Source organism: Zeus faber (assembly GCF_960531495.2).
Source record: "Zeus faber genome assembly, chromosome: 13".
Lineage (NCBI taxonomy): Eukaryota > Metazoa > Chordata > Actinopteri > Zeiformes > Zeidae > Zeus > Zeus faber.
Window position 1 is genome coordinate 14,386,709 of NC_137198.1, and position 26,021 is coordinate 14,412,729.

General features: G+C 43.9%; 1 protein-coding gene across 1 annotated transcript; it reads right to left on the reverse strand.

Moving 5' to 3' along the window:
• Window positions 1–2,685: 2,685 nt before the first annotated feature.
• Window positions 2,686–23,179, reverse strand: prkcha (protein kinase C, eta, a; the record flags this gene model as incomplete). The annotated part of the gene is made up of 14 exons (XM_080012890.1): window positions 2,686–3,791; window positions 4,017–4,163; window positions 6,372–6,560; window positions 6,725–6,863; window positions 11,612–11,766; window positions 13,042–13,215; window positions 13,806–13,943; window positions 14,399–14,532; window positions 14,660–14,789; window positions 16,445–16,527; window positions 16,995–17,029; window positions 17,130–17,283; window positions 19,328–19,391; window positions 22,829–23,179. The coding sequence occupies 14 exons, from the start codon at window positions 23,177–23,179 to the stop codon at window positions 3,642–3,644; spliced, it is 2,043 nt and encodes a 680-aa protein (XP_079869016.1). The 3' UTR covers window positions 2,686–3,641.
• Between the last annotated feature and the right edge of the window lie 2,842 nt (window positions 23,180–26,021).

Genomic DNA, 26,021 nt, shown 5'->3' on the forward strand with positions numbered 1-26,021 from the left:
CACTGTTGTAATCATATCATTCATCATGTGCAGAATACCCAACTATATTCATTGTTATTTATTTCCAGTCACAAACTCAAGACAAATCCCTTGTATATGGAAATGTACTTGACCCAATAAACAGATTCTGATTTAAAAAAAACATTTATTCCTCTACAAAATGTGTGCATTTGGAGGAAGAGGGGTGGGGCCAAAAATGTCTGCCTAGTGCAACCTGCACATTTCATCCAGCCGTGTGTTCCAATAGGGGTCCAGTGCCTAACATTTCTAGCAATCATACAACTTTTGTTCAAATCCTTATACAAAAAACCCACATATAATGAACCTAATGTATACTGTTTTTCTTGTATTTCCCCCTATGGATTAACAAAGCCTTATCTTATCTCATCTTATCACGCAAGAAGCAGTAACAATCCCTCCTAGCACTGACTCAGAGCACTTTTCTGAATTGAGGTTTACACATTCTGACAGCACAACTCGGCCCCTGCCCTTTGCTTTCGTTTTTATCGAATATTTGGCATATTTTCATCACACTTGTCATAGTAGCCTAACAATTTCAACGATTGAATTGCAATCATTCCCAAAATAATTACATACCCGGTAGAAAACACTTGGAAATGGAATTTTCAGCATATGGAAGAGAAAGGTTACTTTCCCATCTGCACATTCTCATATTTGTGATTTTTTTCCCCCACTATTGCAGGGATGCCGGGAAAGTTAGTGAAAATTGGCAGAGAGCAGTCGCTCCTCCTTGTTTAGACAGGAAAAGGTGCTTGGGTCAGCCAGATCTTACGTGTATAAATATTTGTCCAATGCAGTTGAGACTGTACGCTTGCCACTTTTATTTCAGAAAAGGAATCAAGGGCTGTCGTTGGTATCTGAATCTAAGAAGCTTTGGTTGACGGAGGCTTGCACAACTGTTCTGTTTGTGTACTCCTCCCCCACTCTTCTGCTTACTCTGGCTTGAATGCATTGACTTTCTTTTGGTTATTGGTTATTGGTTATTGCATGCGAGTGGGGGAAAAGTCTAGACCATTATAATCAACAAGTTCCATTGTGGCCCGAGGGGGAGGGGGGTGTCAAACCATATAGTGTTCATTTGAGAGAAAGAGAAGAGAAGCTCTGGATGATCAAAATCCCTTTCCCACAATCTTTAATAAATGCCAGAAGGGTAAAAGATGTCTTTTTCAATCTATTTTTCTTTTTTTTTTGGTATTTATCAGGCTATCGCTGGTTTCGGCCACTGATTCAATCAGGTATTGCAGACACCGCTATCAGCAACCAGTTAATGACAGATCAAGCAAGGCTCATAAATCTGTCGGCCCGTCCAGGATGACCCCAGGACCGCGGGCAGACAAGGATAAATTGAGGTAAACAAAGAGTCATGTCAAGTTACCCAATTTCCTCTTCTCCTATTGAAGTCGGGATCGCCTACAGTATGTTGTTGAAGACATACCTTTGAACAGATAAAGCCTGGCAGGTTTAATGTGCCTCATAAGGCCAATGTTGGCTCAAACGGGGGATTTGGTGGAAGAGAAAAAAACATCTTTGCGGAGAAGTGGCTTTGTTTTCGAGATCAGCATGCCTCAACGAGACACATTTAAAGCTTTAATTTCTTCAGCAGACAAATGATCCACTTCCACAGGATAAGATGCTGACGGTTTGCGATAAGCAGTCGCAGCGTGGGACCTAAAGACTTCCTCGCTCAAAGCCCTTATCTCCACAATCAAGTCGAGGGTGCGAGCCACATCTGGGCAGCTTCAGCCTGCGGCACCTCTATTGTTCACACTGTCCAGTGGAACTCTCTGTTCACATTGCTCCCCTTAACGGCCCATTATAAAATTGTGGCAAATATCCAAACTTGATCAGTTACAAAAACTGCAAACTCCCCTTCCTTCTAATGTCTTCCTGCCGCTATCGCAGGCAGCTCCTATGACGTTGTGTGGTTTTCCTGTTTATTCTCTGCAGCTTTGTGACTGTAAAGAGCCTCAGATGGCCTAAGCGGCGAGTGGAACCTCTGTATTTTTGTAGTTTTACATTTTAAAATGACATTTTTCTTTACTGTACTGGCCATACATGTATTTCCCCACAAACTTGGAAATTTAACAGAAACAAGTTTCTGGGTTTATGAGAGGGAGAGCGTTTAAAATACACTTGAAGAAAGAATGACCATCTACAAAAGAACATCTAGGCCCAATATGAGAGCATTTTCCTCCGCTCACTTGATCAGATTGCTCTTACTAGTACTGTACAACAGTGAAATCCAACCAACTCGCCAAAATTTCACAACGGTTGTGAATCACCAAACTGAATTAATTGGGGATTATCAGTCATGCAGCATCAGCATGTTTGACTGCTCCATTGACGTCTTAAGGGATGTCATCAAGAGTGGTTTGACGTTGTAGACAATACCTTCAATTTAAAAAAAAACAAACAGAAAAAAAACAAAAAAACAATCTCATTGAATCAGAAACAGATGATCCATTATGAACAAAGGACGTGTGCTTAAAAAATAAAAAAAACAAGAACCACCACTCACACACAGTCACAATGTGTGTGCGTCTCTCGAAATACAGTGGTACCTCGACTTACGACTGCATCTACTTACGACTAATCCAAGATACGAGTAGCGATAGTCACGAAAACTTGTATCGACTTGTGACCGACTGCTCCAAGATACGACCACGGAAATTTGCAGTTGGCGCGTCGGTGGCCAGTCAGCAGTCAGTCAGCAGTCAGTCAGCGGGCGACCTACATCGTGTGTGCACGTAGTTCGTGGCTTATCAATATTTTTTTCATATTTACTGTGTTTGTGCTGTGTATTTTGTTTATTTTCACCCTCCATCATTTCATAATTCATATGGGAAAAATTGCTTCGACATACGACTGTTTTAACATACGACCGTTCTTATAGAACGAATGACAGTCGGAAGTCGAGGTTCCACTGTATTTGTATTTTTCAGCAGTTGAATCACTGGGAAACTATTTCACATGCTCGGTCATTCAGTCGTTCAGGAGTTTTAATAGGAATCTCTGACATAGTTGGTTTAAATAGAAAATAGAATTCTGTTCCTGGACTGTACAATGAAACAGGTAAAATAAAAACATTTTCTTAAAAAAAAAAAAAAAAGCATTTTAAGTAACTAGAAGCAAATACATTCACCATGGTGATACATTTTCTGACCCGAGCTCAGCTGGGCGACTTTGGAGGCATCATGGGTTTTTTTCCACAAGGGAAACCTTTCTCGTTATTGAAGGAAACCCACGATGGGAGTCCAGAACATTTCGAACACGGAATGAAGATTTACAATTAACGTGTGAATACTTTACTAAACAACATAATTATGGCACAAAACTCCTCGGTCCCTATTTTGCTGTATACCAGGATCAACAGCAGAAAAATGTTCACTAAGTGCAACTTCGGTTTTTGTCGAGCAGAGCGTTTGGCTTGCACAGTACAGTCAACCAACAAGTTTGTGCATATTTTCCAGTTTATAATTCGGAACCATATCAGACGGAGCTTAACCCAACACAGTAAAATGATCATTTCCAGCAGTCCGTGGGACCCAGAAGAGGACTGTGGAGCGGGTTCTGAGCAGAGTCTGACGCGGGGAGATCCTCTCGGGGACCTGGAGAGCCTCCTACTTGTCCATCAGTTCAGATGAGGTGAAGGAGAAATCCTGGAATTCATTTTGATTATTCGAGGGGATGAGGGGGTCATCGATGGGCGTGAGAGTGGGCTCCTCCTGGGTAAAGTCAGGATCAAAGTTGTTGACGTCTTCTGTTGTTTTCTGCAGCGAGATAATGGCGATTTCCAATCAGATGTAAAAGGCAAACAATCTATTTGGACAATTTGTTTATGCGAGTTCAGCCATTTTTAATACGTGTGAAGAAACATAACAGAACCTGCGGCACTGTCACACTCTTTCATTGCAAGAAAAGATACAATAAGAATGAGATAAAGTTATGTTTGTCTACCAAATGGCCCCTTTACTTTATTCACATGCTTCGCTTACAATCTTGGGTTTGAAAGGCGGTTCCAACTCCCTTCGGTTCAGCTTCTCCCAGTCGATGCAGGCGAAGAAGGCGTGGCTGGTCACAGCGTTCTCCCCTCCCTCAGAGACCACGCATCCCAGGCGGCAAACTGGGTTTTTCGTCAAGAACTTTGAAGAGAGGAGGAGAGAAACGTAAAAAAAATGTCAATTAAATAAAACAAGGGCATTTCAAAACAGCAACGCACACAGTATGAAAACGATAATAAAAAGAGACAAATCCCCATAGCACACCCCAAAGAAGAAGGAACAACAAACTAAAAACAACATCAATCAGAGGAGCTACTGCAGAGAAATCATAAAATATAAAGTGAAGACGTTAAATATCTTTAAATTTATAGGAGCACAATTGTTAATAGCTCCATCTCACTAGAAGTCACGGTCTGTTACGGTGCCAGGATGAGCAAGAACGACTTCCCGGCAAACCTCCCAAACATATCCAGACACGCCCTGGAGGATGCCTGGCACCTTCATGACCGACACCGCCAGTCCAGGAAAGCAGTTCTGTTGTCTTCGCTTCCATGCGCTTCAACAACAGAACAACAACGGGATGATTTTTTTTTCCTTTTCAGGGTTCAACGTCCAATAGTTTCTCTCCAACCAAAGTGCAGCGCTGTTAAAGTGGCCAGAGCGAGAGGCCCACTCCAAAACAAACAAAACAAAAACAAACAACTGTAAAATAAAAAGTGTTTCAGCCCAACCTCATGGGAGTAACTCGTGAAGTGAACGATTGTGTCTGACTCCTGGGGCAGCTTGAAAAGTCTGCGCATAGCTAAGGGATAGTGGTGATCTAGCTGCAGCCAAAACAAACACACCCAAAAAAAGGAAAGAGGGTGGCCACACACATCAAGCCCCAGCCCACGTAGAGATCACCTGCCATATCAGCCCCGAACACCGTTAACCACCGAAGACCCGTCCTGAACAACGCCGCAATCTCAGGCACCGAAGATTTGAGAGGAATGACCAAATATGGGAACGCATGGTTGAGGTAAACCTGGAGAATGGTTAAGGACAGCAAGCTCAGCATTTCTTCAACTGAGCGAATACCAGATGGCTCGTTGACCAATTGACTCTACAGACCACACACAAAAAAAAAAAAAAAAAAGTCAATTTCGGTGATGCCATGTTTCCGTGGGTACTCAATGGTTGTTCTCTTCTTTACAAAGTCTGCCCTGTGAGCACTGCAGCAAAGAAATGGACAACTAGTCCATTATACAACGTCTTTTTGGTTCATTGCATTTCTTCCAATAGGGAAGAAAAGTGTAAAAGCCAAAAACTGCAGAATCTTCAAAATGCATAATTTGCAAACTCTCCAAGGAACAATTTGGTGTCCACTTTTAAAATTTCACAGGAATTTCTTAAGAGAAACAGGGGATGAGCTGTTGATGAGTTGTTAGCAAAAGAAAAGGGCAGCAAAGTTAAAATACACTCCAAGGCACCAGACGCTGCACAAAACACGATGACCTTCTTTCCATAACGTGCACCGCGAGACCCAAATCGGTGGCAGATCTTGGAACAGCGTCACCTCAAGCATGTTGGCATAACAACAGTGGGGAGGGTGAGGAGAGCGGGAAGAGACAGTAGAGGAGGGGTGAGGAGGGTATCACTGTATTAATAACTTGGGTGTGCAGTGGCTCTGCAGCGGGCCGTGGGTTAATAATTATGTAAGGGTCGGGCCCAACCGCTGGCGGGCACGGGTCTCAGGGAGGCAGACTGCCATTCTTTCGGTAAGGCACTCTGAAGGGCAACGAAATAAACAACCCCGGAATCAAAACAATCGAGAGAGAATCCCTTTTCCATGCGATCTCTCAGGGAATTACTCATTACTAAAAGTGCCTTTGTACGAGGACGAAGCTTTCTCTCTCCCTACAGACCCACGTCACAGAGCCCAGTTCTGAGAGCCTAGTCTAGTTACCATATCACACAACACGAGGAATAGCTGTAAACTACTTATTGGTTGGCGTGTGTGTGTGTGTGTGTGTGTGTGTGTGTGTGTGTGTGTGTGTGTGTGTGTGTGTGTGTGTGTGTGTGTGTGTGTGTGTGTGAGTCTCATCCGCCCACCACCACCACCACTGTTCTAAATACAACCACTGGACCAGTTAAAACAACAGATAAGACACGTTTCCAGCAATTGTTCATTGCGAAAGAGGTCAAAGGCCTGTCTGAAACAAGCAAACCGAAAGCAATGGGGACACCTGGAAAATCTATTTACTGTTATCTATGAACCAAAAACTACAGCCAAGCTTCAGCTCACATCCAGTTTAATCCACCACGCTGTAATCAATGAGTCGACTACATCTCTGCGCGGGGCAGACTTACGGCTTTCAGTATATTCACGGCCTCGGTGCTGAGCCACGATGCGTAGACAATCTCCTCCTTCAGGACGGATTCAAACAGATCGTCCTCGTTCTCTGCCTCAAAGGGGGCGTGTCCCGAAAGCATCTCATAGAGGAGCACGCCCAGGGCCCACCAGTCGACGGACGGGCCGTACAGCATCTCCTGGAGGATCTGTAGCGGCAAATGACATCATACATTCAGACGAGTGACCCTGGAAGCACGGCGCAGACGGTTTCGGCGGTGGATCGGTGAACGCGTCACAAAAACGTTGTGTATGACTCGTTGCAATATATGCGCTTCGGGAGGCCTTGTGGAGCGTAGGGATGGAAACTTACCTCTGGAGCGATGTAGTCTGGAGTACCACAGAAAGTGCCCGTGGCCCCGTCTTCAAAGACGCCTTCCTTGCACATGCCAAAGTCTGCCAGCTTGCAATGACCGTCCTTATCAAGAAGAACATTGTCCAGCTTTAGATCCCTGGAGGGGAGAAGAAACAGGCAGAGACGGGTTGTTTTTATTATTCGGATATTGAAAAGCGATTCTGGAAAATTCGGAGGTGCCGGGACAGCAGCAGAAAGCTCCAAATGAGGAGAGTGGGACTCCTGCGGGGAAGGGTTAGGAGTGGACAGACCAACGCTAAGACACACTGGCAGCCAGGGGACCTCTGGCACACTTCTGGAGCGGTCTGGGAGACCGCGGAGACAGGTTGGGATGTCTGCTGCCAAGTAGAGACTATGCCCAACTGTCAGGTTGATTCAGTCATGTGTCCCGTCCGTGTGGCAGCGACGCCTCGACTTAACAATCGCATGACACGTTGCTGAAACTGCAGGGGTCAGAATTAGGTTAAGTTGCACGGCGTTAAATCTGGACAACCGCTCCAATCTGTGAGCAGGTGACCGAGCGAGCACTAGGACAAGATCTAGCTGATTCCATTTTGGGTTTGCACGAGTCAGCACGCTTTAGGGGGGAGGTTCCTGAATTTGTGTGTGGATCTAGAACTCACAGCACGGGCCATTTTGCAGTAAATGATTGAACCCATAAACCCTGAGTAAGTTAAGATTCAAGCAGGCGGATGAATAAACTGAGCAACCAGAAAGGGAAAGACAGTGAGACATGCAATAACGATCTGGTTGGATTAAACCAGTTTGCTTGTGGTAAGCCTGTTGTGTAACACTAACTCATAGGCTCATGACTACTGTGCTTCACGACCAAATGAGGGCATCCCTCCCTTTCAGCAACACCATGGACACTCAGCCGTGGAATTAACAATCGACTGCATGTGAGGTTCTGAATGAAACCTTGAGAAAGAATGACTGAAGCCTTGGAGTAGAATGGATGAATTCCCCAAACCCATAGCAACAACATTAATGGTGTCTATACCTACAAAGCTGAACAGGAGCGTATATCCACATTTCACTTCCCCCTCCAATCACTCAGGCAAACAGACCGTTTGGGGACACGAACAACATGCGGGCGCTTTGAAGAGCATAATGTCGCCTTCAAGGTTGTAAACTATAAACAACCCTGGTTGAAGTGTGAAACTGGATTGGAGCAAGGTCAAATAATACACAACACCCGTACACTCGCAATGATCACAGGAAAACAGCTTCTCAAAAAACTAAAAGAGGAAGAATTCACAGAATTCACCAAGAATTGACACACAAGAAGAAGAAGAAAAAAAAAGAAAAAGACTCCGGTTATTCGGCAAACTATAAGTGCTTCTGAAACCTGTGCACATAGACGGTTTTACGCTGACCAGGAACACAGTTATGAAGAACTTTCTTATGAAAGATATCCTTCTTCCATTATTGAGTGGAGAGTTCACATTATAGACGGTACTGCTAATAACCACTACCGTGAGGTTCTTTGAATTTAAAGTATGATTCCTGAACTGCAGAGCGTCTGATAACGTGTAGGTGAAACGCCACACGAAAGAGGGACAGCACTTAACTTACATAACACAGCAACTTTGTCTGAAGCTATAGAGATGGCACCGACTATAGTCTTGTGTGCGTTCTTTTGGGAGGCTATTTCGGTTCCAGCATGCAAGCTCTGCCCGGCATGCCGGAGTAAGAGTCACGCAATGTGACGGCCACTGACATGGAATACACATCTAATTATAACTCAGCGTTTACCTTTAACTCACATGATGCCATCTTATCTTCAGGCACTTTCAGGAGGCTCTTTGTGTTGCTGCCCAACCAAAGTAGATAGAAACACGCTATAATGGACTACAATTAGGGCCGGGCCGATTATTTCATAATCGGGCGATTGACGGTTATCGACGGTCATCGACACACATGCAATAAAAAACCCCTGTCACCAGTTAATGTTTTCTTGAAATGTATCAAATAATAGACCTTTCCTATAAATACACATATACTGTATAATTTCACGTATGCTTATACACCACACAATCCCTCAAACAAAGCTGACAATACTTCTCCCTGCAACAGACCTGAGCAGTCTCTGAAGTTAATGTTGCTCCTCCAACTAATCTGGGAGGGGGTTGGGATACATTTCAAAATAAGTATTGTTTTTAATATCCCTTTTGCAGTTGACTATGTAACAATGATAATAATAATAATAATAATATAGATGCACGCAGCAATAATAGTAGTAGTAGTAGTAGTAATATTAATAAATAATAATAATAATAATAATAATAATAATAATAAGTGGGGATGGTAGCTCAGGAGGTAGAGCTGGTGGTCTAGTGATCCAAAGGTCGCTGGTTCGATCCCAGGCTCCTCCTGCTAGCATGCTGTAGTGTCCTTGAGCAAGACACTTAACCCCTAATTGCTCCTGATGGCTGCGTCCGTCGGTGTTTGAACAATTGTAAGTCGCTTTGGATAAAAGCGTCTGATAAATGACTAAATGTAAATGTAATGTAATGTAATAAATATAGCTGCATGCAGCAATAGTAGTTATAATAATAATAATAATAATAATAATCTTCTTCTTCCGGCTGTTTCCGTTAGGGGTCGCCACAGCGGATCATCTGCCTCCAATACCTTCTGTTCCGTGCATCTTCCTCCCTACCACCAACCGCCTGTATGTCCTCCCCTTACCACATCCATAAACCTTCTCTTCGGCCTTCCTCTTTTCCTCTTGCCTGGCAGCTCCATCCTCAGCATCCTTCTCCCAATGCAGCTCTTATCTTTCCTACACACGTGTCCGAACCATCTCAATCTGGCCTCTCTCACTTTTTCACCAAACTGTCCAACCTGAGCTGTCCCTCTAATGTACTCATTCTTAATCCTGTCCATCCTTGTCACTCCCAATGAAAATCTCAACATCCTCAACTCTGCCACCTCTAGTTCAGCCACTCGCCTTTTTGTCAGTGCCACCGCCTCTTAACCATACGACATAGCTGCTCTCACTACCGTCCTGTAGACCTTCCCCTTCACTCTTGCTGGAACCCTTCTGTCACTGATCACTCCGAACACTCTTCTCCACCCACTCCACCCTGTCTGTACTCTCTTCTTCACCTCTCTCCAGCACACTCCGCCACTTTGGATGGTCGACCCCAAATATTTGAACTTTCTCTAAATCCAGAAAGACGCAGTGCAACTCTGTACTTTTCCATCAGCATTTTAAGCAAAAATAGCATCTGTAGGACTCTTTCCTGGCATGAAACCATACTGCTGCTCACTGATCCCCACCTCTCCTCTTAACCTAGCCTCCTCTAACATTTCCCATAGCTTCATACTGTGGCTGATCAACTTTATTCCCCTGTAGTTACTACAGCTCTGTACGTCTCCCTTATTCTTGAAGACGGGTACCAGTAAACTTCTTCTCCAGTCCTCTGGGTTGGGAGGAGGGTGAGTTCGAGTTCAAATTGCCGTTTGAGGAAAAAACTGCTGCATCAACTCCGAGGGGCCTCGCCCCCCCCGTTGTGCGCTGCCCGGCCGGAGAGCGCCACAACCGAGAAGAGAGCGGAGGAAGCGCCGGCGCTCCTGCTGTACCATTGGCTGTTCGTGTCCCATGTTTTCCGAGTTACAGTTTTCCGAGTTTCCTTTAAACGCAGCCCCAAATCAAGATGTCTGTCTAGATGTCACAGTCGCAAGTGGTTGGAGGGGAATGACTTCCAAGAGACTAAGCCTTCGGATGATGATGTCACAAAGCGGCCCGCTCCTGAAACTTATGAAATGACGAGTTTTCACAAATTTCTGCGCCAAATGTAGATCGTTATTGATCACACTCGAATGGCAACACGTCTCGGTTCTAATGACATCTCAACCATGTTTGTGAGTACTGCTGTTTCAGATACTTTTAGCCTGAAAAGCAGAGAAATATTGTTATTGCTCTAAAAATAGTCTTATAATAATAAAAACAACAACTTGGCTATTACTACTACTGCTACTACTACTAAATAATAATAATAATAATATGTATAATAATAATAACAATAACAAATAATAATAATATAAATAATAATAATAATAATAATAATAATAATAATAATAATAACAACAATAATAATATGTATAATAATAATGTGTATAATAATAATGCATCCCAACAGGTTTTTAGCACTAACCCTCCACCCCTGTTCATGCCTCAACATGCTTGTCTTCTTGGTACAGAGCCCCGACGCACCAACCGAAAACCGGCTAAACATTTTCTTTTATTCTTTGTTTGCTTATTTATTTAACAGGGACAAGCAGAGAAACAGGTACTGCCCCAGAAAAGCGCATTTCGGCCTAATCCTGTCAGGGAATGCTGATCTATTTGATTTTGTTTTATTTATTTAAATGTTATATTGGTTTCACATTTAAAATCTGAGGATTTAAAGGCTATTTTATTTGACTTAATTCAACAGTTGGCGAGGGAAGTCAGCGCAGTCACTCCCTGTGAGGTTCAGATGCGTCGAGTCGAGCTGACTCGCAAATTACGGCAGCTGGGAATTTTTCTTCTGGTTCTGTTTTTTTTCCAGTGAAGAGACCCATAGGTAGGGAATGCCAATTTTATATGAACTTTCATGACCGGCCCAGCCCTAACAACAATTCGATCACACACACACACACACACACACACACACACACACACACACACACACACACACACACACACACACACACACACACACACACACACACACACACACAGTGATATATAATGTAAACATGGATTGAATTATGAATCACTGGGGATCTCTTCATCTACTTTATTGTTTAGAAAGGTGTAACGGTGAAATATGATGATGTGTGCTTGTGCCAGACCTGTAGATAATGCCTTTGCTGTGCAGGAACATGAGGGCGGAGGTGATCTCTGCGGTGTAGAAGCGCGCTCTCACTTCTTCGAACTTCCTGGACTTCTGGATGTGGAACATGAGGTCACCACCATTCACAAATTCCATCACAAAGAAGAGACGGTCCTGGAGAAAAAGGGGGAGAAAAAATGGTCAGGCCATAAATCCCCATCGCACATATGAGCGCTATTGTTATTAAACGGCCAAGCCACCCATGACCAAAGACACACTGAGACCGGAAAGAAAGATGACGGATACGTGCATGCCTCTGATTTATTTCAAAAAGGTTTATGAAATTCATGCGCAAATGACTACAGCTAAAAAGCTATCAAGCGGTAATATATAATGATTAAATCCATTAATCATCTTTTTTCTCATTATAGGCTTTAATAGTTTCATATGCAGAAACAAGGAAATCACAAGATGGAGGAAAGTCCCAAGCAGACATTTGCATTGACAAACGCAGACATTGACAAAACGTATTTACTAATTCTAAAGTGATGCCCTTTTCTTAGTACGCACCCCGAACTTCACTGGAAGTTGGGAGACCACCTTCACCAGTAGATCCACAATAAGAAAGCCTAGTGTGTGTGTGTGTGTGTTGTCCCGCTTTGATGTATAACAATGGCTGTAGTAGAGCTCAAGGGCAATATTTGGGACTAGCGTGCAGATGTGGATTTTAGAAAGAACAGGGGGTTGAGTAAGTGCAGGAGGTGGGCTGGTCCTTGTCAGGGACTAGGGACGTTTATTTGTCTCAATCAGTCCCTGGATCTAGATGTACAGTTGACTTGGAACGCTTTTTTTTAACATACAAATAATCGTTTTACAAAAAAAGAGCACATTGTATATCTACAGATATATACAGATTTTGTTGGTCTGAAATGAACAAACAAACAATATCTTTCTGTGTCTTTTGTATTTTAAGATGAGATTTCATGGTGGAACACAGTCTGCTCATTTACAATTACGTGGAGAGAGAGCGAGAGCCTGCAAAAGAGAGAGAGAGAGAGAGAGAGAGAGAGAGAGTATCAGCGTGTGTGAAGGTGGTTGTGTTGGAATCAATTTGCCACTCAGCACTACTCTATTTTGATCCAGTGTGAAGTAGGCCAGCAGGGGTTCAACTGGCTAAAGCAGATTAGGCGGTGACCTGTCAAAGAATAGTTGCCACTAGCAGGAGGGTCATTCACTGCTTCACACCCTCATATTCAACATTCCTTCGACACAAAACCAACTGGGCCAGAAAACTGTAGCTCTGCTACCACCCCGTGGACAATCTTGGGCGTTGCATGAGAGAAGCTCTGGTGTGTGAGTGTGAGTGGCTGAGAGTGAGTGAGTGAGTGAGTGAGTGAGTGAGTGAGTGAGTGAGTGAGTGAGTGAGTGAGTGAGTGAGTGAGGACTGACCAGTGTCTGGAAGCAGCAGTAGAGCTGGGTGAGGTAGGGGTGGCAGCAGGCGAGCGACAGCACCCTCTTCTCCGTCATGGTGCACTCCACGTCGTCGTCCTGCAGAATTATGTCCTTTTTCAACACCTTGACGGCGAACACCCGCTCGCTGCCGTTCAGCCGGGCCAGCATCACCTGCAGAGGTAAACACACCGTTACCATAACTCTCATCACCTTCACGGCTGTATACCAAGTGGTTGTACACTCTATAAAGTATAGTGTAACCTACTGTACCTCAAGAACTCACCATCGTAAAATAAAACTTATTTTATGTCATGTGTTTGTTGGATTTGGATAATCTAATTTCTGAGGTCCCCATTCATTTATAACGTAAATGATATTTATCTCAGAGTGTAATTTCTTCTTCCTGGCCCTTTCTTACCCATCATGTTTCTGTAATTATCCAATTTCCTCCCTGGAGATCAATAGAGTTCTTAATGCTTACATTTGATCTAATCTAACCTAATAACACTGATGTCCATTTTCATACCAACATGAGTCACAAGTGGATGCCTCAGTGCAAGTAAAACACAAAATGAATCACTGTTTACATGCAGCCCTCTTAAGATCCCCTCCGCCCCCCAGTTATATATTGCAATGCAATATCTTGCATTTACATTTGATCCTGTCATTTCTCTTCTTGGCCACATGAATGTCACCTGAATAAAACTGTCCCCCCTCTCTAAAAAACTGTATTCTTAAAGTTAAAATCATTTCCCTCTCACCTTGCCGAAGCTGCCTTTCCCCAGCACCTGAAGGAAAGAGAAGTCCGAGATGCCAAACCTTTTTGTCCGTCGCCGGGGTTCCTCGCTCTCCCGAATCACCGAGGACACCCCGGTCCTGCTCTGACCTCCACTGACAGCCTGAGACGTAGACAGGAAGTAGCACTTACAACCAAACAATAAACATAATAATAATACTACTACTACTACTACTACTACTAATAATAATAATAATAATAATAAGCTCCAGAGGTAGAGTGAATAAGTGAATGTGAGACCTGTGACAGGCTTGAGAAGCGCTTTATAAATGCAGTTCATTTACCGTTTTTAAACATTTGCAGTAATTTCCAAAACATTTAGATACCTCCAAATATGCTTGTTTTATTATTAGATGTAAGCGCTTCATAAGATTAAAAACAACAAATGTGAAGAACACAGCATTCGAAGCAAAGCATCAGTAAAAAGGCATCAGTTGAATAGAGGCGAGCCATCTTACAGATCCTTCTGATAGAGGTGATGATGAAGAAGTTATGTATACATGAATGGAATATGCCCTCCTTTAACCCGTCCTGTCAGGATGAATCCACTGCACGTACCACCGAGCTGCGTTTGGTGATTCCTTCCGCCTGCAGACCCATCTCTGCGAGCGTGTTGGCCAGCTCCACGCTGTTGACCCCACAGTTGGGGGCAACGTTGCTCTTACAGCGGATGTGCACATTCATTTTACATACTGGAGCGAGAGAGGGGCACAGACAACAGCGCCGGGGTTAAAATAACAGAAGAGGGAGAGAGAGCGACGGGGAGAAAGGGAGCGGGAGAGCGGTGATGTGAGAGGACAGCTCTCGGCATGCTCTTACTCTTGCAGTGCAGCCCCTGTCTCACTATTCCCCAGAGCAGCGAGCCACAGTGGTCACAGAACGTCGGCGACTTGTAATTGTTGATGTTGAATTTGTGAGGAACGTTGATACTGAAGCCTTGGTTTATTTTCTGAGAACGAGAAGACACGCCGTTTAAACGGCTGTTAACAAATCCTGCCTGGTGGTTGGCACCAGAAAATAGAATTGCTCTAAACATATTAAAATAAAGAAATAAACAAATAATTAAATAAAAATTAGTTTAAGTTTTAATTCAGTTAAAGAGCCCCCCCCGTCCCTGGACGCAATAACCCTAACCCAAAGTTATTAAATCAGTGTTATCATTTTCATCCTGTCCTACACTCTCTGCTTCCGGAGAAGGAACGTGCTCCACCCGTTCTACCTCTTCCAGTCCGCTCCATCCGGCTCTGCTCTCCAGTGCGGCCGGCGGGCGAGAGAAGCATTTGTGACAGATGTCTCTGCACCGCACCCCTAACTCTCAAAGACACGGCTAGGGTCTCAATGACATTTCAAAGATGAATGAATAGCATTTAAGAATATAAAGACCTGTCTCCGTAGAGACTGGACGCGTATCAGTTTCTCGTCGTTGCAGCCGAGCGCCACGTTTCGGAGTCGCTATTTTTCCGAATGTTTTTTCTTACCGAAAAATATTTGTGCAAAATAAACATTTACATTTCCCTGGCATAATCAGTCGTAAAAGTGATTCTGGAATTTTTTTTATTACATTATGATTTGAATAACAAAACCAAAGGGAATTTCACAGGCTTTCAATGAAATTATTATTTCAAGGATTTTTAAAGCACTTCAGCATAAAAGGGGCTATTTAGGCTAGAAAGGTATTCCAGTAGTCAGATATCGGAGGAAAAAAATTCAAGCATTTCAAGGACCTGGTAAGAACCCTGTAATCGTAACTACTTTTCATATTTCAATAGGTGTAAAACCTTATTTTGGAGATGTATGTGAAAATGGCATCTAGGCTCAAGCTGCCGAGTGATGGGACAGATGAAAACAGGCATTGGCATGGTGACGCACTTAACAACGTTCCCTGGTGTAATGTGAACTGGTACACCAGGTCCCTAGCACAAGACAAGATACCAGTTTATATAATTCAACCAAAGCCGTTGTTCTTATCTCCCTAATTGATGAACGCAACCTGCTGAAAGTGTAGGACACAGACAGACAGACAGACACACCAAATTGTCCCAAAAACTTCAGCCACTTATCCTTTGATCCATCGCATCCACTTGCAAAGCACCTAAATGTACCGCTAGATGCTTCTGTATTAAAGCAATATAACGTCAACTGTTTATGCCCACCCACACGGAAATAAAATAATCTCAATAGTTAATATTTGACCACTTAGGTCATTGGTAACCAAAGCACCAGTCCGTACCAAAACCGACACCTAGTGGAAAATGCCAATGTAGGTGAGAGAATAAAGATAGATAAGATAAAATAAAATAAACAAATCTCTTATTTTTGGTAATGCAGAATTTGACCAAAATGACAATGAATCTGACCATATACAGAGCAGGTGTATTCATTATTTTTTTGTTTTTGCAAGACTGAATTTGTAATATCCCTTCGACTCTAAAATTATAAACTGAAACGGGAAACAATATCACTGAGCATCTCAAATTAATTTGGGACCTGCTAGGGGCAAGGACTTTGAAATACCATATAATACTACTACTAATAATAATAATAATAATAATAATAATAATAAGGGGACAAATCGCAGAAGTTAAACAGTGCACTGGTGTTCACCTGCTCCCTCGTAGGCTTCTTCATGCGTGGACAAACCGTCACGACATGGTGGTGACATCTTTTGTGGACAACACAGGTACACACTGCAAGTGAGGGTGCAAGAACCGTTAAGTGTAGGCTGTTTCTAATATAATATAATATAATATAATATAACATAATATAATTACATCTTGAATGTGGTGAGATTAGTAGTAGGGATTACATAAGAGACTTTTTAGAAGTCAGGCCGATAACAAGCGTCTACATTTGCAGGGGTAGCTATCTGAAAACCAGACTTCCTGTTTCATGTGTGGTGTATTGTGGCAGTGTGTGTGTGTGTGTGTGTGTGTGTGTGTGTGTGTGTGTGTGTGTGTGTGTGTGTGTGTGTGTGTGTGTGTGTGTGTGTGTGTGTGTGTGTGTGGCGGGGGGTTTATCACGGACATCAGCAAAAAAAAAAAAAGCAAAAAAAAAAAAAAAAAAAAAAAAAAAAAAAAAAAAGGGGGCTGAGAAAGAGAGCAGCGGAAGTGAATGAACAACAGAGAAGATAGCAAGACAACAAGCGCCTGCTTACCTTGGCACTGGTAGCCCTGCTTCCCAAACACACCCCTACGGCAGAGAGGCAGACCTGGTCAGATGTTCGCCACCCAAAAATCGAAAAAAAGACACACAACATGCGATGGTCTCCGGTTGCGCTGTTCCTTCTCACCATATGAACTCTTTGCAGTGGAAACAAAAGGTTGGCTGGCGTAGGAAGGTGGACATAAACTTGTGGCCGTTGACCTGGTGGATCCTCCGCCTCACAGCACCCTGACGCTTCCTGGTGAACTGCTTGTAGGTCTTCTCCTTCACGACGGCGTCGTCTGAGAGGGAGACGACAGGAAACGTTCGTGGCTCATGAAGAAGCGGGAACAGCAATACCAGTGATCAGGCCGTAGGGATGGAGAGGTTAAAAAAACACCTTCTTCACATAAGAGGCGTGTGAAGCTCTCCCTGACCATAAATGAGGCCATTGGTTTGGGGCTGGATTCTTGTCAAAGAATATAAAACACACACGGCAGGCTCCGCCCGCATGGAAAATCTTGCATGTTCATTAGAAACCTGTTTATGAAGTGTTATATCACCTAGAGCAAAAACAGAGTTAAAGAAAAATAAAACACCTATTAGACAATGGTGGTCATTTTATTTTCATGATGTGGTTCTGTGACGATTATACTGTATATTCTGCATAAATGGATAGAGTTTTTACTTTTACCCTGCGGTCCAACACGTAGCACGAGTGACCTTTGTATCACCTATCGTTACAAGAACTGCAAAAAGCAGGTGAAGTAGTGTTTATTTTAGTTAGCATATGAAAATATTTGAAAATGGCGATGTCACTGAAGACATCGGAGCTGCGAGACAAGAACTACGTTTGAAACGTCGTGAGAGCCGAGTTGGCTAAAATTGAAACAAGTAAAAAAATAATAATAATTTAAAAAAAACAAAAAACATTGATGTTTGACACACTGATATGCATCAAAACAACCGAGATATAGTAAAAAATATATCTTGGACCGGATTTAGCAGTTTACAATAGCTACTTCTCCTTATCTCATACACGGTATCACACACCAATCGTGCTAACGGTTGGTGCCAACCAAGTGCCAGATCACACTGCACAGCATTTTGAGAGCTGCTGTTAGACATTAGGTATCAAGGATGCGCCCACTGCTCCTCCTCATCAGGAGGAGCCAGGGATCGGAACAGAAAACCTCCTCAACCCTGAGCTACGGTTATGCGCTTTGTACTGGAATTAATTACATCCAACTCTTTATTGAAAGTCACCAATCACAAGGACCGCCTTCTAAACAGGGCTGACTGTGGTTTACAAGCTCAAAATAACAGCTAATAAATATTATATAATATTATAAGTAATAATATTCTGAACTTTACAGGAGTCATAGATTTGAAGGTGTTTTATTTAAACTGGCAGAAGCGTGAGTGACTTCACTATCAGCAGGCCACCCTAAACACAAGCACAAAGTGGAAAATCCACGTCACTAGTTCAGAAGCGCAGGTCAGCGGCTGCAGGCCCAAAGATAGGCAGGCGGGTGACAGAGTTTTGCATTAATCATGCACCGTGACACGTTTCCTGAAATATCAGCGGCATACGTTTTGAAATTTTTAAATGCAGTCAGCGATAATAGCGAATAAAAGCAGAACCTGCGGGAGGGGTGAGAGAACGTGGGGGGTTGGAGCGTGAAGAAGAACACAACCCTGACTACTCCTTTAGACCTCTTCGGCTAAATATTTAATCCTCTTTCAGCGGCGTCATATCATGACGCGATCAAAATATTGTTGAATTGTGGTGTTTAAGCTCATAGAGTAAATGAATGATAAGGCTATATGACCTGAGACCGCTGTGAGTCGTGAGAACAATAATTAACAACAGTTCTGTTGCGGTATCATACAATACGGTTATAGATTCTTTCACATCACCCAGTTCTGCGACAACCTGCAACAAAACACGTGAGCGTGCCAAAGCTTATGTTTGTAAGTCAGTTTATTCATTTGGGATTATTTACTTTAATAATGAGCGTACAGCTGATGTCTACAGATGGCTAAACAAAAGAACGGCACCACTCAAGGGTGTGCAACACCAAGTCATGCACCTTCGGCAACGCATTCCTACAGAAACAACACACACACACACACACACACACACACACACACACATCCATACACACACACACACACACCCTTTTCCTGATAAATGTAATTACCCAAACACAATGTGTGTATACAGTGGCAGACATGTCAATGCAACGCTTGGCAACTGCTATTTTCAATTTTTTTTAAGAAGACAAAACAAACATGTGCGGGGGAAGGTGAATCATTTGGGAGACTTGGAGGCAGGAGACTTACCATCTGTAAAAGATCCAGTGAGAGAAATAACCACGTAGACCTTCCCCTCTGGCTCCAAGTCAATCTACACACACACACACACACACACACACACACACACACACACACACACACACACACACACACACACACACACACACACACACACACACACACACACACACACACACACACACACACACAGTTTTAAACGTCTCGCACCAATCCTACAAGCGACACTATATATTAACACATTTTGTAACAAGACCCCAAAATTAACTAAATATCAGGGCCAAAAATCCATTGTGTCAATGCAAAAGAGCCAAAACCTGTGACTTGTTTGAGCCTAAACACGGGTGGGGAGCAATTCTTGAGAACATCTCTTGTGATGCTTTCAGCTTTCACTGTCTCCCACAGCTGGTGTACTATACAGGTGTCTGTGTAGTTAGTGCATTTCTGCATGCCTCAGTGTGTATGTAATACGGGGAGAATTTGGACCGCCCTATAAAGACAAGAGAGCAGGTCCAGCGGGTTGAGCTGCATGCACCGACTGTAACTAGGACAATACTCCGCAGAGAGAAGCCACGTACACAGCTCCAATACAAAATGTGTCACGAAGACTGATGACGGATGTTTAAAAAAATAATAATTATGAAGGCGCCTCTTTCAGATTCAATTTCCTAATTCAATTAAATCGATTTGTAATTGATTTAAATCTGGGTTTGAGAACGTTTACCAGTCAGAGCTCACATTTTAAGTCATCCCCTTCCATTTTTACTGAGAATAGTTGACTCTTTTTCGATTTTTGATGTCTGTATCATTTTATCCTTTCTACCCTCCAATCTCAGGGCCTTATCTTTGACTTTGGGGCTACGACTTACAACCGCCAAACATCAAATTCGATAAAAGAATAAAACAATTTGCCTTCTTTGTTTTTTATTTTTTTAAGTTCAACAGATTTTGGGTGAACTCATTGACTTCCATCTGTCTCTATTCTTTGTTTTGTTTTTTTCCACCCACTGACTCCAGGATGCTGCTGGTGACAGAAGGACTATATTTAAAAAGCAGAAACTCTGTTGCTGCTTTAAAAAGGGGCAAACGTTTCTCTTCGGTGCTTTTAAAAAAACAAAAAACAAAAAAAAACAGTGTGAAAAAAAAACAAAAAACAAAGAAGAACTCCCCCACCCCACGTTTCCAACCAATAGATATTTTTAAAAGCAAAGCAATACCATTTTATGACTGAATGAAATTGTGAAACATCGAGGCCATGACATCAGTGCGGGGGGTCACGGGTGGGAGTCGGTGGAAACTCGCCTCCCGCTGCGAATGACGTGAGAAAATATGTGGGAGGGCAATGATGTCGAGCCACCGCCACTGCTGAGGATGTCATCAACCCCACAAAACACCAGTATCTGAGTCCTACTGTGTACGGTGAGGTCTGACTAGGCCTAACCAAGTTGACACATCTTTTCTGTTAATCCAAATGATAATCGGCATTGCAGTAGTACGTATAGAGATACTATGTAGATGTTTACACTGGTGTTTCTACTCGTGCTGACGGTTCTTCCGCCTATTCCTGGAGAAGGTTTGCTGGCTGTGTTGTAAGTCACTTTGGACAAAAAGCGCTAAATGGCATAATGTCATATTTAAAGCACTTAAATTACTACAATGCGTTTAAGACAATGAGTGAGGTAATGCGTCTCGGAAAATCCAGCGAGAATACAACATTTTCGGACGTTATCGGCGGGGGGCCCGAGGCGTGAAGGTGAGGGAGAGTGCAGTGGAGCTGGCCCCGATTCAGCAGAATGCGGTGGCGCAGCTGCGGGGCCCCTGAGCCTTATCAGACAGTGGGAAAGCTGCAATAAACATCGGCGTGGGCGTGCTGAGGCCTGTGCCCTTTTCTGCACCACCGCTGCCTTTGACCGAGCGGAGCGCAGGTTTCCTTCACAGTTCGAATTGTGCCACCGTCAACCACCCGAAACTCACACTGTGAAGTGTGGTCTAGTTATGGACAAGCGGCACATAAAGAAACTGCGAAAAGTGTGATGCGTTTCGAAAAAAACGCTTGTCGGGCCTCTGTGTTTAGAGGAGTCGCTCCCAGTGCTGAACTTTCTGCATGGTAGCACGAACCAGAATACGTCTGTACAAGTTCAACATTTTTCAGGATTCTACGGGAAAAGAGAAGGAACCTACTCGGGGGTTAAGGGGGGGGAAAGACAAGTGCAATTATACACCATAACGCAAGGAGGACGCCAGAGAACCTCACAGGGTACGGTCGATACCAGCCCTCTTGCTCCAGGTCTGGGCAGGTTCAGGTTACATTTCACAGACACCTGCAGTTGTTTACTCTCGGGAGCCGAAAGTCAACCTGCGCAGCGAAACCTGTCCATAAAGAGCAATCTACACTCTCAGGCTTAGATGACAAGTCTTGGTTCTTCTCAGGAGAAAACCTTCTGACGAGCCGTGACAGACGTGAAGACATTAAGCGCCGGCTAGGGAGGACACCCGACGCCTTTGATTTTCTAGGAAATTAGATTTGCCCCCCTTTTTTCTTTTTTTTTTTAAATGAAACGCAACGCCGCGAAGAATTAATTTTTTGTCAAACGCAGGCGCTCCCTCACAGACGCTTTACATTTTACCTCGACTGTATGGGGGCGGCGTGGAGTGTACAATGCGCTATTATCAATGTCTAGATGTTTGCACTGGTAGGTCAGAGGAGGCTGCGAAGCTGTTAGTTGTGGTTTCAGGTGCGACTTACAATCGGTCGCGTTGTGACTCAGGCCGAGCAATGTGCGCATTGAGCAGAATTAGCACCTGGGACGGCAAAGGCACATTATGTGGTTTCAGACCCCATTTGTGATGCGGCCGTTGATCAGGGCTCGGGCTGAGGTTCCTCGCACAGAAAGAAGGACATTCCGTGCTCACTTGTCTAAAACCTAGCTCCAGAAAACAATACATATACAGTATATATACACATAGTTTATATGGACGAAGGGGTCCTCTTTGGCTGTGGTCAAGCACTTTGGGGCTTCGGTTTCCCCCTTTTGGGAGGTCAGGGAGTGGCGTGCAGGGTGGGTGTCAAGAGTCAAACCAACAGAGAAAGTTGCGTGCATCAAAATTGACAGGTTGACTGAACAATATGCAACGTGTTTTACTGTAGTTGTTTTACTTTTATATATATATATATATGTTTTGCAACACTGTGTTGCTTGGAAAATAGATCATGGGTGACAATGGGGTTAAGGTTAAATAAAAGGCTAAATAAATAAAGTACAACTGTGAAAAAAGATATTGATTTATTTGTTTTAATCATCAAACGATTATAATTACAGAAATAAGCCCTTTACGAGTATGAGCTATTGTATTTTTCGATCATTATTTGTTTTGAATATTTTATTTTTAAACGTATTCCTCTGTAACGAGGGCCAAATGAACGCAAGGGTCGAATCCAACACTTGACCAATTCCATGTATTAAACAGAAGAATTGATGCCTGAATCCTGCGTTCACTGACCCCACTCACCCATTTCTCAAAGTGCTCCTCCGTGTTGGAGGCTCGGATGAGCTCGTCGAACCGCACGGTGCAGTTCGCCACGAAGTCGTCGTAGCCGATGGGGGTCTCGTGGAAGATGGCCAACTCGATCAGGCTCCCGTCGTCCACGTCCACGCAGATCTCCTCGTTGTACGTCGGCGCGTTCGTCTTCTGCTTCGCGCGGGTCTGTCCCACCTTGCACTCGTCCACCTTGACCACGACGTACGGGTCCAGGGCGGGGGCCGCTTTGCTGAAGATGACGGCGTGGCGGAGGGAGAAGGTGGTGGGTTTGAGACCCACCGCCTCCCCGATGCGGAGCCTCAGGCGTCCCTTGAACTTCATGGCGTTCAGCAAAAAGAGTAAAACAAATGGAGTGGAATAAAAACTTCCGATGTCCAACTGAAAAAAATAAATAATAATAATATATATATATATATACAAACACCAAGCACGTGTTTTGTTTTAAAGAGCCATCACACACTGACCCCCACGATGAATGGAGACTCTCGGGTGGTGTGTTGTCAACGGTGCGGTCCACTCGCGCTGTCAGAGAGAGGAGCGCGCGTTGCGCAGGCGCGGCAACATAAATAGGAAGTAGAGAGAAGGCGCCGCCAAAGCGAAACCGGGGCGACACTCCCTCCACGACACCGCCCAAGCCCCCCACCCAAACAGAGCGCTTCACTATGGCTGAAGTTGCGGTCCACGGCGCGGACCCCCGCACGGTGTTGGCGGACTCGCACGGCCACGGTGCTTCACGCGAGCCAAGACGCACACCTGTCGCACCTACGCGAGGGAGGGACAGCGCGGCGACCCCCCCCCCCCCCCCCCTCCGTGGTGAGAAAGGGTATGGCGGCGAACGTCTAAAAAAAAACATCATTATTTTATGAGTTCTTTTGAGATTATTTTTCATTGTTTATATATATGCATATAGTCTTCCCAGAAAATATATTCTGTTGTGAGATATGCACTTTTTGAAAGTTAAATGTTCAACCGTATGGCTTGTTATAGGCAGATAAAGTGTGAACCTTAGCTCGGTCCGCCGAGGGGGCAGAGGGCCTTGCCATCAAAAAGGTTTGGGAACGCCTGTTTGACGGTGTTCCTTCCCAATACTTCCCATTGTCCTTTATTTTCATTTTTTTTCTTCATATATATATATTTTTATATGTTTTCATATGCTTTATAAAGAAAAAAACATCTTAAACAGATAATAAATAACATATGCTATGTATATTTCTATATACGAGCATAGGGGAACGCACACATTTCGGCGCGCCTTTTCATGTTTGGCCCGTCTCTGCCTGTCTGTCCGTCTGCTTAGTGCGTGTACGTCTGTTTCTGTAAATGTTATCTCAGGCACTTGTGGGAAAGCCTCGTCCGCCCATACATGCCAAGATCAAAGCTGTTGACTTTATTGCCGTTAAACTTGACCCCCTCACCTTCTTCTGCCGAGGGTGCAGATCCTACACAGCCCTGGACGGACGGTCTTGTAAACAGCCTCCTCGACACGACCCGACGTGGAACGAGGGTCAGCGTCATAAAATTGTCAGAAAGATGATTGCGTTTGAGGTATTTTATATATTGTTTTGCTGACATCATAACCTCATTGCAGCCGGAGAAAATGTAAGAAAAATAAATGCACACCATTAATCATTAGTATCATTATCATCATCATCATCATCATCATCATCTATAAATATATTAGGAACTTTAGTCGTTGTATAGAATAGAAAGAAAGAAGAATAGAAAGAAATACAGTTTATTCTGATAAACTGTATTTCTAACAGATACTTGTGGTTATAAAACCGTCCAGCAGATGGCAGAAGGAGACTGCTCAGTTAACGTTGCCTTTATCCTCGTACCCCTCCCGCTGTCCGTCTGGTTTATCTTTCAATTAGATGAAGATATCTTGGCTGAGGGTGTGTATTTGTATCCTCCCCTGTCTCCGTTCCCTGGAGCCAGAGCTGGCATTTTTATGTTTCGGGGATGATTTGTTTGATTTTGATGTTTTCCCAAATGACCCCTCTTTCATTCCCTTGAACATGCCCTTGACTCAGTCTAGCCACTGACTTCCATGGCAAACACTTGAATTATGTTCCCATGGGAGAAGCACACAGCTATACATGAGGCTACATACCTCACTGAAAAAACACACATGCGCATATACGCACACGTGCACGCACGCGCACACACACACACACACACACACACACACACACACACACACACACACACACACACATACAGGCATCTGATGCAAACAGCATGGTAAAGATTCAAACCCATATTTCAGAGAAGAGTAATCTCATGCATGTGACTGAATAAGTGCCACCTGTAGCGTTTCCACATCCTCATTACGCTTTATATTCCAATTTATGTCCCTGTAACCCCGGACAGCTCAATCCTCTGGCTCCCTGCCCAGGTAGACCCCGTGGCTGCAGGTAATGAATCATAGGACTGGTGCCAAATGGGACAACGGAGAATGAGGAAAATATGAAACAGGTATGGCAAACGCCCGTTCCCAGTGATTTGACCCTGATGAAAGGAACCCCAAGGGGCTAGTATATACCCACGTCTCACCTATTGCAGCATCCCAAAAGTCCATCAGTCATTGAGCTCGGAGCGGCAGAACCTTCCCCAGTCCCAGAGACAGCAATTACCACAGTGGATCCTGACCTTTCCTCAAGGGGTTTGAACGGGTTACAGTCCATCACACAATCCAGCATGACGGCTTCACATGTGCATCTGCACAGGCATGTAGCGTACATGTTGTACACACGGATGAAACATCACATGACACACACACAATGTACACAAGCGCACATAATATACACGTACAGATGCACACATGCCAGCAAACAAACACACTACAAATGCATCCGAGTTAAACACACACTCTCACAAACACACACATATCCCAGAGTTTCTACTCTGTGGAAGCACACCCATAAATCACACCTGTAAAAGCTAATTTGGTACTAAATGTCTCTTTATACACAAGTGGTGTTTATAGGCAGCGGTCTGGCACAGAAAAACGTACACACGTTTAGGTCATTAGGAGAGGAGATGTGGAATGATGAACTTGTGTTATACATCACGTGCCGTCCAGTTCGCTGCAGGGAGGACGAGAGAGAGAGAGAGAGAGAGAGAGAGAGAGAGAGAGAGAGAGAGAGAGAGAGAGAGAGAG